We start from the raw sequence: 15557 nt of genomic DNA, 5'->3' as shown, positions 1-15557 counted from the left end.
GCAGGAAGAAATGGCAGAAGAGGAACAGAGGACAGAAACAAGACAGACAAATTAAGAAAATACATGAAATAAAGCATCAGAAGTCTGATTCTTCCAGCTGGGTCAGAAGAGACTAAGGGAAGGAAGCATAACAGGCAGACCAGCACCTGAGCAAAAGGAGGGGTCGGAAAATAAATAGAGAACATCAGGGAGCTAAATCAGGGGGCAGCCGCTCGGGGCTGGAAGGTGAAACGAAAGGAGTCTTGAGCAGAGACATGCCGCTAATGGACACATCGGTTTGATTCTGTCGGGATTTCTGCAGCTCGCTGCCTAATGCAGTTTATATAACAAATATCACAAGTGTCCTGCTTTTATATTGTTTTTTTAGAAGCAGGCAGCACAAGAAGTAACAAAAGATGGGATTCCAATGCCTGCCAAACATGGTTTCCAAGCAAAGCATCTCCTCGTCACTTAGTGCCGCTCTGAAAAGGCACGGGCTCAAGAGCTTTCTGACATGCTCAAGGTCTCCAAAGGAAAGCATCGGAGGAGTGCAGACACGAAATGGAGGAAGGGTTCAAAGGAAAGCAGCTCTCAGGACCACGATGTGGATGCATACAGGAACCAACAGGCACGACGCTGGGTCATTACAGAGCAGCAGCAGATTGCAGGGGGCTCCCAGACTTTGGGGAGAACCGTCCGGACGCTTCCAGCCCCGATGTTGTGCAAAGATGCCTCGTGGCTGGGAGCAACACGCAGCTGGAAAATGCGAGTGCCTTACCCAATCGAAAAGCAATGGGCAGGCGATGCCTTCTGCCAAGCGAGCTGTGTTGATCCGCTTTCGTCTCTTGATTGTGGAGCATCAGCAGCAAACGGCCACAAGGCTACGCAAATGGACTAAAGGAAGAGTCTGAGTACAACTTGGGCTGGTAATACAATAAAAAAAGGGGAAAACATACCTGAAGGCCAAGTATTCCTCCCCCAGCATTAGCTCGCGTAGAGAAGAATTTGAGAAATCTACAGTAGCTACAGAAATACCTACGGCAGCACATCCTTGAGCACGCCGGTACTCCAGATGCCAAGAAGAGGCAGCAAACTAGCATTCGGTATATGCCTGCACAGTCCAAGGCACGGCCCTACCAGCTCTTCTCAGCACTGGAATCCTTGGCTACACCACTAAGATTTTAGGAAAACAATACCAGTAAGTCAGGCTCTTAAAGCAAATTCTGTTTATTCCATTTTTGTCTTGTGTTGCTAACAAATCTTCATCCTAGACTAGGAAAAATATCAGGTAGAAAATATCTCCCCTTTCCTCCCACCCTCCCCACCACACGCTTTTTTTTTTTTTTTTAATAAAGAATCAAAATTTCAAGCATGAGAGACTTTTCTTCCAACACATTTCTGTAATAAAATTAACTTTGTTGTAGATATAAAACGCAGCAGCAGCAGCCACAACCAGAGGATCTGCAATGCTACTCCAAGACAATTAGTACCCAGAATGAATCAATCGGTTTGTCTGCAACCATAATAAGAAAATACTTAGCACTTACCCAGCACTTTTTATCCATGAATCTCAAAGTGTTTTTTACAAAAGCTTAAAATATGGTTTTGGCCTCATTTACAGAGAAGAAAACACCAGCTGGAACAGGAATAGATTTGCCCCCAGTGACAAAACAATTTAATAGCAGAGCTAAGAACAGACCTCTGGTCTCTCAGCCCCAAGTCCAATAATCCATCGTCTGCTGTGCCACGCTCTCTGCTTCACACGGGATAGCCTGACTCTGGCAAAAGCCCCTACTGTAGAAGCGCTGAAGTGGTTTATATTTTTGCCACCTAAAAAAAATAATATCTAAATGGAGATCCGACAACCATTTTAATAAGCACTGACGTCCCAGGCTGTGACACCAAGGAGTAAACCCAGTCTTGGACAGAGCTGCTGAAAGCTTTGGAAAAGAATAGCCTCATACTGAAAGTGTGAACAAACGTGAAAGTGGTGCAGGAAGGAGGTAATTCCATGGTCTACAGTGTGCAAATGATTCTCCATGTGGAGCTTTAATTGAATGTTTGAGGAACAGATCACAGGATAAAAACCTAAGACCTTGACAAATAGTGTTATCAGGTGGAGAGGAGCCCAGACCCAAAGCACGCGTGGCCTGGCGCCTCCTCTATTAGCCGTCTTCCGACCTGAAGTCGCTCCCGACAGACCTGAGAAACCAACAGTGCAAACGCCAGGAAAAGAGCAGTGAAATACAGTGTCTTGCCCTAGAATTACGTTTAGGGAGGCCAGGAGAGGAGAGAAACACCACGAGACCGAGAGTGACGGCTGATTTCAAGGACCCTGGGGCACCTTCCCTTACAAGGCCTGATAGCCACGCTGTACGCAGGCACCACCACCACCACACACGGTTGTTTTCCTACGCATCACTACGCAGAATGAACGCGTGGCTTTAATACTGTTCCTTCACAGGCATGTGGCCACATCACCCACAGCCCTTTCTGGTCCGAAGATGACACCAACAGGGCCCTTCAAAGCAGGGGTCTCCCACGTACAAGCACCAAATTTCTAAAGCCCCCTCTGCACCTCACATGGGATGGCTGCAACTGCCTTACGGCACAGTCATAAACCCAGATGTTCATCTACAACCAAAAACTCCATTTTTAACAGAGGAGGGCAGCCCAGCACCCCCTCCAGCTCACGGGACAGGTAATACTACACCCAGGAGCTTATTCTAGAGGCAGCACAGACACTGCAGTGGTCCGGTCAGCAGCACGCTGAACATAATGCACCAGCCGGTTGTGCTTCGAAGCCTGCGAATGTCCAAAGGGGTTCTCACAGAGAACAACGTATCAAACGGGGTAGGTAAGCAACCTAAGTCAACAAACTCAGCTCTCAACTGCAAACCTGCAGCAACGCACAGTAATTCAGGTCTCCTCCTTCCTTTCCGGGGAGACCCAAATGCTACTAATCCTCCACGTCCGTACTCCAGTGCGCAGGAGGGTGCCAGCAGCTGGGTCTCTTTTCTCCTCAGCAGCAGAACCTGCAGATGCCCACGGGGATTTGTCCACGCTCTGCAGAAAGAAGTCCTCTGACGTGAGCAAGGAGCCGTTGTTGCTCCCCACGCCTCTCCCAGCCACCCGCCTTCCTCCTGTGCCCACCTTTTCATACGCTGGAGACACAGTCAGCTGCACTGGCCTTCTGGTGTTACCACACCAGCTCGCACTTAGGGGCTTTACGGATACTAAGGCACAAAAATTAAGTGACTTGCATAAGAGTCAGGAATACACCTCATCTCTCTCAATTCCAGTGATTTCTCACACTTTTTTTTTCCCTAACCTCTTGCATATTAAACTCACGTGAGCAGATTGTGTGGATGGGAACAGGGTTTCGTTTCCCTATTAATACTGAAGATGCAAACACAGGTAGCTGTATTTTTAAGCCCTCCCCATGGCTTCCATCCATTCCCTCTAGGACAGGCTGTTTGTCTTGACAAGGTAGGAAAGCATCAGTGCAGAAGGGAGCGCTCCACAAACACGTTGCAAAGCTCCGTACTCGCCATCCTAAGACAGACAACGGGGGAGAAAACAGACATGCCTCTGGGAAATCACGAAAGGAATCCCAGCTACGCTTTGTTCATCAATAGGAGTAGGGAACAGCAGCAGCGCTCAGCGCAGTGGGGACGCTGCAGTGCGAACAGAGTCAGAAGAAACACTCCCAGGCCTCAGGCTGCTCAGCTTTCCCCAGCTGAGGCTGCGGGATGCAGGCTGGTAGGAGCTCCCAGGTCAGATTTCTTGACACGAGCGATGGTTTGGTTTCCTAGAAGGCGTGAGAGCCCGGCTTTGGTGTGTCTGTGGCAGAGGCCCAGACCCGAGGAGAACACCGCCCTGGCCACGTGTTCCCCTACGTGCAGCTGTGCCTCATGTGGAAGTTCACCACGTACTCCGCGTTCGTGCGCTGCACCGAGATGGCAAAGGGCTCGAAGGGGTGGAAGGTGAACGCAACCAGGCGCCGCACCGTGTGATTGATGGGTCGCCCCAGGAGTCCCGCCTGGATTTCAAACTTCAGGAGGCCAGAATCCCGAGCGTAAAATCTGAAAGGAAGAAAAAATCAATTATGGCTGTTCCCGGCTATTGACTTTGCCATCTGGACTCTTCACAAACAGAGACGAGCGCCTCGTTCAATCGCTGGTAATCCCTCAGAGGCAGAGGTCCTCAGCTGGGGCCTGGCTCTTGGCTACAGAGGAAAGCCCCCCCGGGGCAGCTAGCCTCCCGCTGCCTACAAAGACTTCTTTTAGTGCTACCAGTGAGAGAACTCTGCCCTCATTTTGGTGGAGTTAGCTGACCAACTAGCTGGAGTTAGCTGGATCCAATTCTGCTCAAGGGTGAGAGTTTCCATCTTACACCTCAAACAACTTTACAGAGCCTTTTAGATTTCCAACAACAACTAAAAATCATTAACAGGACAGCTTGGGCAGGAAGTGTCTGCTGGACAGCATCCAAGAGGCATCGCAGTAAGGGCAGGGGTAAAGGCAAACAGAAGATGTGTCCTTCTGCTGTCACCAGAAACCTGCCTGTGGGTCCGAGGAAGCTCTTTTGTGTCTCCAAAGGGGTGAGCTCTGGAACACTGCTTCGGCACCAAGTGAGCAGTGCCAAGGGGATGAGGCAAAGCACTGACGAGACAGACACGTCTAAAAAGCTCTTCCTTTCTTGAACCTTCTCTGCATACTAGAGGACAGGCTCGCTCTGTGTAGCAGACATAACACCATCATTCTGCATTGCTGTGGGATCGGGGACTCTGTGCTGACCCCACTCCCCCCAAGACTCTGGTGGAGGTTTCAGGGATTTGGTACCTTCACAAGGCAGCTGAGCTCCAACTGACAGGACTCAAATCCTCCCTGAAGCTGGCTCAGTTCTTTAGACCATTCCTCTGCTCTTTCAGTTACGGGAACAGAATTGCCATTTTGCCTCCCAGCCATTTCCTTTTCCACCACCACTTTGTGGATGTGGGTATTTTGCATTTTTCCTCTGGTTTCAACTCGGAGAATGCTTTTAATATTAGAGCACATTTCTCTCCCCCCCCCCTCCTCCCCATGCCAGCAAGCAATACGAAGCACTCTGCTTTCAGCCTGGAAAGAACGGGTGATGACAGATAGAGGCGATGCTGTTTCAGGAGCAGACATACTCCACATTTTAACAGCACAGCCTATTGAGATCCTCATGTTCTTCCTGGAGGGCCACTCTCCTCTGCCTTCCTCTGAATCGAAGTGCTAGCCAGCCCTGCCTGAAAATTGCACACAAGAACCCAGCAAGAGAGTCACAATCTTGGTATTTGGCTTTTCAAAAAGCCCTTTCCCTCCTACACGAGGCTGGCTATGTGGAGGGTCATTCTTTAAATAAAGCACAGTCCCTGGTCTGCTCCTCTCTCTCCCCAATTCACAATAATTTACTACTCAAGATGAAGCTCCCTGTAATCTCAAAGATGTGTTCGGTTTGGTATTTTTAAATCTATTTTTAAAAGTGCTCTGCAATCAGAGGCCATTTCCATGGGCTCTCACTCTGGGGATAAATTAGGCACTGCAATATAAAATTGTATGTCAACAGAAACAGCAAGACCAGCCTTTTCAAACCGTATGAAAATGGAAGATTTATCTGCAGACCAATTTTTTGGTTAAATGGCTCCTTCTTAGCCATCTAGATGGATTTTAGAGACCCCCTGCCATAGGTAAAGCTGTATTAGAGCCTCTTCCTCCCGTGTCCCACCATTTCACCCACTGAATGTCTCTTCGAGCCTCCTGAAAAGACGCTGGAAGATGGCAGAGGTGGGGAACCTAAAGCTCTTCCCTCCCGAGAGCAAACCACCACTGGTCTCTCAAGCAGCCGGAGACGAGGGTTGAACCTACCAGGACACGGAGAGGCAGTAAGGATTAAAGGGACAGCATGCACGGAGGTGCTGAAACTGGTGTGTAAAACGGGTGGAGGCTTTCACGTCACGCTAGGAACCTACGTACCGATCACAACTGATCATAACACCCTCGGCGGCTGAAGGGTTTTGCACTCCAGCCAGTTATAGGGCTTAGATTACAAATCCTGCCGCCCCTCATTTCCGAGCTCTCCAACCTCAACGGGGCGGCTGCATGACTTTATTAATCCCTTTGTTTTGCAGGTGAGAAACACAGCGGCCGCGATTTCAGCTGCTGAATGGTTAAGGTTAGCGCCTCAGTCTTCTACTTACTTTCCGAAAACCAGGAGCCCCACCGCTTTCAGACCCTATTCAGGTCCTAATTGACTCTGCACAGCTTCGAGCTTTGAAAGGGCTGGCGCTGAAACGCCGCTTTGCTCAGGGGAGGGAGGAAAGGTGGCACTTGGCTTTGTTTACTACAAAGCCGGTAACTGCAGCAAACGACTGCGGTTCCGCTCCCTTTTGTCTGCGGGAGACGTAAGCAGGTTGGCGCTGCCAGACAACCACTGCCCTGCAAGTTTTCCCCACGTCGGGCACGACAAGGGGGAAAGGGCAGGCTCTCTGCAGATAGCAGGGGAGCCGGAGATTAAACCAAATCATACAGGCAGGGGAAAAAAAAAATATATTAATTAAATATACATAATTTGGGAATTGAGAGCGCAGGAATAATCAGAGGTTCCCTGCCACCTGAGTCAGGGCCAGGGAGACATGAAAACCGGTTTTGAGAATGCATTGATGAAAATAAAGTTGGGAAAGCGGCCAGGACGGTCTCCCTAGGCTGCCGGAGCCCCCAACGTGTGGGCAATCACCAAACAAAGCACTTGGAGATTGAAGGCTCTCTTTGTTTTTTAGAGCACAGGTTCATTTCCCTTTTGTGGGACTCTGAGCGGAAGGACTACTCTGCCTGGAGAACTCAGTCCCTTTGATTTGAGCCTTTCAGGCTGGAGAGATGCTGGATTTTTAAACACTGCTACTTGCGGCCATGGCTGCAGCCAACAAAAAGAAAACAGCCGTGGTGTTTCTGCAAGAAGCACTGCGAACCTCCTCATTCTCCAGCTTGGAGCTATTCCTGCTGCCAGCATCGAAGGCTCAGACGTAAGAGGCACAGAACAGCTCTTACACCTGGCTAAACTCCTACCACAGAAACAAATTTCCTATAGATCACGGAAAGAAGGGGAGCACGAAGAGGAGTACAGCTTTCAGGGTGAGAAACGTAAACAAGGGAAGTCTGAAAATAGCAAAATCAATACCAGAAGCATTATGAATAACACCTAACCCGGCTGATATTTTATTCATAGGACAAACCAGATGATCCTCACCAGCTAACCCTACGTGCTCAGAAGGAATCCTTCCAGCACAGGAAAGCAGGCATCCAGAACCACGCTGCAGCCCAAGCAGGAAGGCTGGGCTGCAATAAAAGGAGGAACAAGAGCATTCCTATGGAAAAGGCTCAGGCTTCACGACCCAAATCTTCCCCAGGGCAGCTCAGTGACAAAACCTGAAGAGCTCTCCCACACATACACGGTAAGACATCACAAGGAGAGATGCCAAGCGCTGCGGGACTAATGAAATAAACGCTCTGCTCAAGGGATGCCAAAAGAGAAAAGCACGGAACTATTCGGTCTTCCTGCAAATTTGTCCCCACATGGCAGAGGTGATTTAGAGTTACTCCCGCACTGCTCTCCTCGCATACATCTTCCCTGGCCCGTTTCATACCTTATCGGGTGATCGCCGCAGGTCTTGGGACGCTCCATGACTGACACCCACTTGTCATCATAGCTGAAAAGGGAGAGGTCGAGGTACGGGCTGCCGCTGTAGGACTGGGCGCTGATGGGGAGCTGGCCCAGCAGCCTCCGCACAGCCTCCGTGTGCCCTCCGTACTTGGCGTTCACAATAGTGTCTTTGAACCTGCAGCACAACAAGAAGGGCTTATTCACAAAGGCCCCAGGTGAGCGGCACAGCTTAAATAAACTAAGGAGGAAAACCGAGAGGGAGGGAGGAACAGCAGCAGTGTAAGAACCACAACAGTTCATTTCCAAAGGTGCCTCACGGTGATTCAACCACCAACCAGTTCTGGTGACCTTTTTATCCTCCCTCATCATTGCCGTTTCTGCTCTGAAAGTCCAAACTGCAAGAAGGCCAAGACTGTGCCTATCCACAAGGCCCGGCCCCAGCTGCTCCACAGCACAGGAAATGAACGGGATCAGAACCAGGGAGAGGTGGATTAGCAGCTTATCAGTCAATCCAAGTTTTACCGCGCAGCCTGCAAACAGCATAAGCAAAAGCCGGAGGGTTGCACAGTAACAGTTGAGCCCTTAAGGTTGACTTGAGAATCCCCCTCCCTCCAGCCACAGTGCTTTAAACACGTAAAGGGAGAAACCTGAGATGAGGAAGAACCTTGGAGAGAAGCATAAAGCTCTTCACAAACTACAGTGTGCTGCACGTTCTTCCTGGTGAAGAGACTAGCGCAGGTTGGATTTCTCTTTCCAAATATAATTTGAACTTTCCACAAGCGAAGAAGAGGCAGATCAGCTGCACGAGTGTCAGGCACCAGGGACAGTAAAAACCTTCCCCTTAGGCCAGAAACACAGCCAAAAGCCAGCTTGCTGTGCACACAGCACTGCTACACTTTGCTGCTTAAGCTAAACACTCCTGTTACAGGCCCTTACAGCCACGTGGATGAGCAGATTCTCCTCTTTATTTTAACACAAGGCAGGAATTGTTCTGTAGGTACCTGCAGTCAGCTCTCTCATTCTCTCTTCCCCCCAGGCAATATGGAATTCACGACAGGGAGCTCTAAGAAGTTACAGCCAGTCAACTTCCTTTCACTTATGGGACACGAACCTAAAATCAGCCGAAGCTTCATTCCCCTCAGTGACTGCCAAGTGCTTTGGATGATGTCAAACAAGTCACTAGAACAACAAAACACCCTGAGTCACGTAAAAACGTATTCCAAGAGAACTAACACACTCCGCCTCATTAAAACCACATCAAGACTGTTAAAGCACATTCTAGAAACCCTGGTTATTTTGGTATCTTGCTCACTTTTCACTACAGGCCTAGGCAGATCGGCTTCCTTCCTCCGAGCAGAGTCTGATGAGAACCACAAGCTGTTTACTGATGTTACAGAACACAGTTTGCTGCACACTAAATTTAGAGAAGGGCACTTGGCAAAATACACCCAAATAGATGATGTAGCATCTTGATAAAACCTTATCTGCAGGGCCCTAAACTACTGCTTCGATAACCTCCAGAGGAGTTACTGCTCGAGGAGCGCCAGCAACATCTTGCCCTTAAAATTCCTTTCCCTTCTAAGCACTGAATTGCCACTGCCTTTTCCTTCCTGCTAAAAAACAGATATTGCAAAATGCAAGAGCAGATGCACGAGGCTGCAGGATGAACCACGTCCCAGCCAGCCTCTTGCACCCCTCAGGGCATGAAGGAGCTGGTTTTCTCAGGGTTGCTGTTGTTATTTGATACTAGCCTTCAGCTGGCGGGGGTGAGCGCGTGCCTACACGGTATAAAGCATGCTCCCAATGGCTCACCGGCGCTGGATCTGCCTGGCAAAGTTGTTGCTGGACGCTGAGCAGGGGAACTGGACCGCCTCGCTGTGCAAGGTGGCGTTCCTGAAGAGGTCGCAGAAGTTCTCAAACAGCTCCAGCAGCTCGTCGGACGTGTTCTCAAACACGGCGATAACCTCTGTGGTCACCATGTTGTACACGACGAAGAACGAGGGCTGGGGAGAGAGGCAGAGGCGGTGGTTACCCAGGGGAGAGCTGTCCCTTCCTCCTCCCCATGGGAAATCCCAGACCCTACCCAAACTTCTCTGCAGTGCAGGAGAATCCCACATCCCCACGTTACTCCCTTCTGTTACTCAAATGCCTCAGCAGCTACCAAATTACCCACCTGTTAACTGTGATGCGATTACATATGGAAAAAAACCTGAACGGACTTCCAGTTTCTCCATCTCGAACTGGATGCCAGTATTTCTCTTTCTCTCTGCCTTCCACCAACTCCAAAATGCTTTCTGAAGTGCCAAATTTAATTTCCATTCCTGCTGACAAAATGATCTCAAACCCATGCTAGCCGGCAACAAATTATTTTTTTCCTTTATGCAGAGAAATGATTTGCTTCTCCCTTCTTAACACTGCCGCCACACAGAGATGAGCCTTTTCAGCGCGCCGCGCGCTACAGCGCTGCCGACAAAAAGTTGTGCCCTCCAGGTACCCTGCTGGCACAGAAATGAAAATCCGAGAGACATTAATGACTTCTTTTTAATACCAACGTTCCCGTGCAAGAAGCCCCGGGCACTGTGCTGCAGCCTGGCAGCGTTCCGCAGGAGGAACGAGACAGAGGCGGGGGAAAAACGTGACATTTGTACCAGCACGGCTGCACCGAGGGGAGAGGACATCCCCATCCCCCTGGCAAGGGGAATATTTGATCCTTGGGCATCAACGGTGTTAATTTCTTGGATAGAAGAGGGCTAAGATCCCGGCACCCCAAAGTCAGAGCCTGTCCCTGCTTCGCAGGTGGCTGATTCCCCTGGTACACGCACGTATCTGGGTAAGCCTCCCGCTAACAAAGGCGATTTCTGAAGGCTTCACCTCCCGCTCCCGAGCAACGCTCAGCGATGACGGCAGGCAGCTCTGCCCACCTCACCCGTCCGTAAATATCCCAAGGTTTGTTTGTTTTACGGGCCCAAAACAAGCTGTGATCATACAAGCCAGCCCCCTCACGTTACAACGAGGCGCGCTGGAGGAGGTTACTCACTGCACTACTGCCTGAGGAGAGGGAAGCCCTCCTGAAATACGCGGCTGGAGCAGAGAGACAGCGCAGGGAGACAGCAGGAGGCGAAACTAGTTACATCTTTGAAAATTGCAAGGAATATTCTTAAGTAAAAAGGTTCTTTTGCCAGTTCAACACACAGACATCGACAGGCTGCCCTTAACGTGCGAAATCACTCTCACCGCACCTCAGCAGCGCCTGCGACAGGCAGGGCACCGTCACGGTACGGAGGGCAGGAGCTGAGTGTCACAAAAAGCTCGCAGCAAAGCTGGCAAGGCTAAAACACGAGCCTAGAGCAACAAGCCCCGGGCTCCGTGTCCGCAGCACGTGATTAAAGATCTGGGGAGACTCGGTGCAGACCTTGGCAACACGAACAAGCACGACCAGCGACTTCCTCAACCTCCCTGGCGGAGAAGCCTTAAACAAGAGCAGCCCGAAATCAGATTAAACTTGTGTTCTTGTCTGACAGCAGAAAGAAAAACGGGAACTTTAGGCATTCCGTGACTAAAGCTTCCTTCAGGAAGCCCTAATAAAAAGCCTCAACGCAGGCAGGCCTGCCGAGGTGGCCTGAGGCCTCGGTCAGGAGCACCGCTCCGGAAAGGAGCCGAACGCTGCGAGCCTCTTCCACAAGGCTTCAACATTCCTGAGGCGGCCGCTCCGTCTCACACCGATGGGTAAAACCGATCAGGTTTAGCCTCGCCTATTCCCTCCCAGAATAACTCCCCCCAAACAAATACACAATTTAAGAGGAAAAAAAGAAGCCATTCTCCGGGGTGAATGAGGCGAAGGCACCTCACAGAGAGCGTTTCCTCCGTTCTTCTGTTTCTTCTGGCGTCTCGCTACTGGAACTGGCAAAGAAGGGGAGGAAGGGAAGGGTGTGGAAGTAAAAACAAGCACCTAGGGAACAGATCAGCACGAGAGATTTAAGATCTCTCGCTAAACACCTTCAAACATTAAAAAAAAAAAAAAAAAAAGCACAAATTAAAGGAGCAGACCAGGTGAAGATGTAAAAGGCCCCGCTCAGTTTCACGGTGTTATTCGGTTTTTGAGCTAACAGTGGGGAGGAGACGATCAGCCCCCAGCACTGCGAAACGTCTGGAGGGACTCGGCACTGCCGGAGCTGCATTTGCTCTATTTTGACTTCTTGAGAACTAAGCGGAAAGGAGAAGCAATTGGGACATCAGCTAGATTTAAGAGCTGCTACTGCAATTTGGAGAGATCATAAATACTATCCCTGATAGAAGCTTGAAAGAGTAAGGACGTAGGCAGAGCAGAAAAGGTAATTCTACCGGGGAAAAATGAAGACTATTATATTTGAAAAGCACGCTGGCAAATACAGGAGAAAAGGGAGAGACTCTACAGTGTAAGCGCATTACATGAAATAACAGCTAAAAAAATCAGCTGGGGATTCGGGAGGGGAAGAGCACTGTAAAGCACCCACGAGCACGGGGAACAATCCCTGGAGAAAGGGGACTCAGTAACCACCCAAGATCTTTTCTCTCTCACTTTGCGTCGAGGAGGATGTAGTGGAATCGTGAGAGTGAAAGATAACGAGGCTATTTGACACCAGAGGCGCCAAGCGTTCGCAAAAGAGCGAGGTAACGGGGCTCCTGAACAACTCCTCCACCGAACGCTCAGAGGCTCAGCTAAGAAACGCAGCTCACAGCACCCAACCTGCTCAGAGCACTTGCCCCGAAGCAGCGAGCGGCCGCAGGGGGCAGGCAGTACCTGAGACGGATCCGTCACCCGCAGCGTGACCACGTCTTCGCTGGTGTACTTGATGAAGAGGTGGTTCTCATCCAGGAGCTGCATCTTCCACATGCGGAGCTGCCTCAGCTGGTCGAAGTACTGGAAGAACCTCCTCTTGGCTATGGCGCTCCCGTCCTGCTCCGCCCTCCGCCACAGGTACACCAGCAGCCTGTGCTTCAGGGAGTTGATGAAGGGCTCCTTGTAGGGGTTCGCCATCCCCGTCTGCGTGTCCCGCTGCACCTCGGGGTACACGGCGGACAGGGTCAGCAGATCGTCCTCGTAGCAGAAGCGCCCGATGGTCCGCACGTCGATGAAGGTCCCCTCGGGGGTCACCTGAAAGACGTGGATAGTCTGCTGCTGCACGGAGAGGATGGCCAGGATGTTCTTGTAGAGGTACAGCCCCTGGTTGTGCGACAGGATGACCTTGTCGCACTTGAAAGTCCGCGTGTCGCAGAGCCTGCCCGTGTGGAGGTCGATGATGTGCAGGGAGTAGTCCTCCAGCGGGGAGCGGGGGTTGGGGGTCACCGACTCGCTGTTGCGATAAACCTCGAAGAAGGGCGGGTGCGGCTCCTCGGGCAGGTAGGCGGCGGAGCCGACGATCACGTAGCGGCAGTCGTCGGTGAACAAGCTGCACTCGCGGTTCAGGTGCTCCCCGTTGGAGGCCACGTTGGTGATGTGCAGCAGGACGAAGAAGCGCTCAAAGAGCCGCCCGCGGATGTTGACGGATCTCTGGTCGTTGCCGTTGGCCAGGATCTCCCCCTCGTAGCCTTGCAGGAGGTCTTCTGCCGCCTGGCAGCCCTGGTACTCGTAGATCTCCAGGGAGGTCTGGTCGGAGGAGAAGGCGATGAAGTAGCGCCCGTCGGGGGAGAACTTGCGCAGGAAGCAGGGCGGCTTCTCCACGTTGACCACGGTGAAGTTGGGGAAGACGTTCTGGTGGAAGACGCGCACCTGGTGCCAGTGGGTGCCGGCTTTGCCCGAGCTGATGCGGCGGCGCTCCAGGCGGTGGATGACGTTCTGGTTCTGGATGCGGCGGGGCCTGATGGTGGGGGCGTCATGGTCCATGGTCAGCGCCCTACTGCATCCTCGCCCTGCCGGGAACCGGGCACGCGCTTACGGCGGGGCCCCACCGAGCCCGGGGCACCGAGGGGCTCCACAGCAGGGCGGGCAGCACCCCGAGGGGGGGGGGGGGGGGGGGCCTGGGCAACAGAGCTGGGGGGGGGGAGCCCCACAGCACCCCGAGGTGGGGCCTGCTGGGAGACCTGGGCTGAGAGGGGGGAGGCGGGGAGCCGGGCAGGGAGCCCCCGGTGGGGCGAGGGACACCGGGAGCAGCCCGCGGGGAGCGGCGGGGTGCGGGGGCGGCCTGCTGAGGGGGAGGCGGGCACGGGGGGGGGCGCAGGGGGCAGCAACCGGTGCCGCGAGGGGCCGAGGGGCACCGGGGGGGGGGGTGGCGGAGCGGGGCCCGGCCGCGGTTCTGACGGGGAACCGGAGGGGTCCCGGGAGAGTCCCGGGGGGGGGGGGTTGTCCCGGGGGTCTCCGGGCCCGCCGCAGGCCGCGCTCACCGCCGGGGCCGCCGCCGGGCCCGCCGCCGCCGCCGCTCACTCGATGGCCGCCGCCATCTTTCCGCCACCGCGCCACGGCGGCGGCCGGAGGGCGCCAGCCCCGCTGCCCGCTTCCGCTTCCGGCCGGCGGAGCGGCGAGAACGGCCCGGGCGGGGCAGAGCGGCCGCGGGGGGGGGGGGGGGGGAAAGCGCGGCGCCCCCTGGCGGCGGGAGGGAGCGCCCCCGTAACCGGGCACCCCCATAACCCCGCACCCCCATAACCCCGCACCCCCATAACCCCGCACCCCCATAACCCCGCACCCCAATAGCCCTGAGCCCCTGTAGCCCTGCAGCCCTATAACCACGTACCCCTCTAGCCCCGCACCCATCCTGCACCCCCAAACCCTGCACCCCTTTAACCCGCACCCATCACGCACCCCACAAAACCTGCCCGCGTCCTGCACCCCCTGAAACCCCACAACCGTCCCTGCACCCCTATAAACCCTGCCTCTACCCCGCACCCATCCTGCACCCCCGGACAGCTGCAGCCCCCTGTCCCCACCCCAGACACACCCCCCCCCCCCCAAATACCCCCCGAGCCCCCTACATCCTGCAGCCCCCATCCCTTCCTCCCCGGACACCCGGCCCTCTCCCCTTCCTCAGGACCCCCCCCACACCCTGGGTGCCCCCCCCAGGCACCCACCCACCCGCTGGGGGCTCCCCTCCACCCAGCCCAGCTCCTGGGGGACCCCTCAGCCCTCAGCTCCTGCCCCTCGCCCCCTGCTTTAGGGGGGGTCTCATCCTTCACCAGACAGACATGGGGGGCTCAGGGGACCCCGAGATCCACTTGGTGTCCCCTCGCCGTGAGCTTCACCGGGAGCAGGGTGCTCCAGGGGGGTGCCGGGGCCGTGTCCCCACCCTGCGACGTGGCACCGACGCGTCGCACCGCGTGCCAACGCAACTCCCCGCTTCTCCTCGGTGTTTTTTGGGGTGTGCCCCCCAATCCCATAATCTGTGCTTGTCCCCAAGCAAATGGGGTCCCTCCAGAAGCCCGGGGACGGGGACAGCAGCGGCCAGGCGGTGGCATTAGTGCCACAGAGCTGGGGACACTCAGCCTCACCTGGCACCGGAGTGCAGCCAGCCCTGGGGGGGGGGGTCTCAGCCCCCAAAAAGCACTGAGTGACATCCCCGCAAAACCCTGGGGACGTCACCCCAAGCAGGGCAGCGGCGGGGTGTGGGCGATTTGTAACCCCTGCACCCACCCTGCACCCCATAACCAGCTCGGGAAAAAGGGCCGGGGGCGCATGGGGTGCCCGTGCCCATTCCCCAGCCCTTTCTGGCTGAGCAGCAGCACCCCGGGCGCCGAAGGCAGGATGGAAAGCCCGAAGCGAACGGCCTCGGTGCCTCTCTTTGTCTCCCTCCCTCCCACGTAATTAATTGGGATCCACCTTAATAGGATAAAACTAAATACCGAAGAGCATCCAACCACACGGCAGCTGGCAGGAAAACAACCCGGGCGCGCACACACACAGCTCGACGGACAAAAGGGCCATT

The 15557-nt window shown here is 53.9% G+C and overlaps 1 protein-coding gene across 7 annotated transcripts; it reads right to left on the bottom strand.

Annotated features, from left to right (window-relative positions):
* Nucleotides 1-1192: 1192 nt before the first annotated feature.
* On the bottom strand, nucleotides 1193-14140 carry DET1 (DET1 partner of COP1 E3 ubiquitin ligase). 7 transcript variants are annotated; one of them, XR_007708731.1, is made up of 8 exons: nucleotides 14026-14140; nucleotides 13415-13554; nucleotides 12446-13291; nucleotides 9478-9668; nucleotides 7649-7840; nucleotides 3331-4064; nucleotides 3133-3215; nucleotides 1328-3045 (listed from the first exon to the last, which is right to left on the bottom strand). XR_007708731.1 is itself a non-coding variant. In XM_050713013.1 (6 exons), the coding sequence occupies exons 2-6, from the start codon at nucleotides 13526-13528 to the stop codon at nucleotides 3875-3877; spliced, it is 1533 nt and encodes a 510-aa protein (XP_050568970.1). In that variant the 5' UTR covers nucleotides 13529-13554; nucleotides 14026-14140; the 3' UTR covers nucleotides 1328-3874. The 7 variants fall into 7 exon arrangements, 3 of the variants coding, with proteins under 3 accessions (XP_035410717.1, XP_050568970.1, XP_050568971.1); XR_007708730.1 differs by having other exon boundaries at nucleotides 3133-4064; XR_004780022.2 differs by having other exon boundaries at nucleotides 1334-3045; nucleotides 12446-13554.
* Between the last annotated feature and the right edge of the window lie 1417 nt (nucleotides 14141-15557).

Source organism: Cygnus atratus, chromosome 11 (assembly GCF_013377495.2).
Source record: "Cygnus atratus isolate AKBS03 ecotype Queensland, Australia chromosome 11, CAtr_DNAZoo_HiC_assembly, whole genome shotgun sequence".
NCBI classification, from domain to species: Eukaryota; Metazoa; Chordata; class Aves; order Anseriformes; family Anatidae; genus Cygnus; species Cygnus atratus.
Note: the sequence above shows the minus strand (reverse complement) of the source record. Positions and strands in the feature narration are given on the sequence as shown.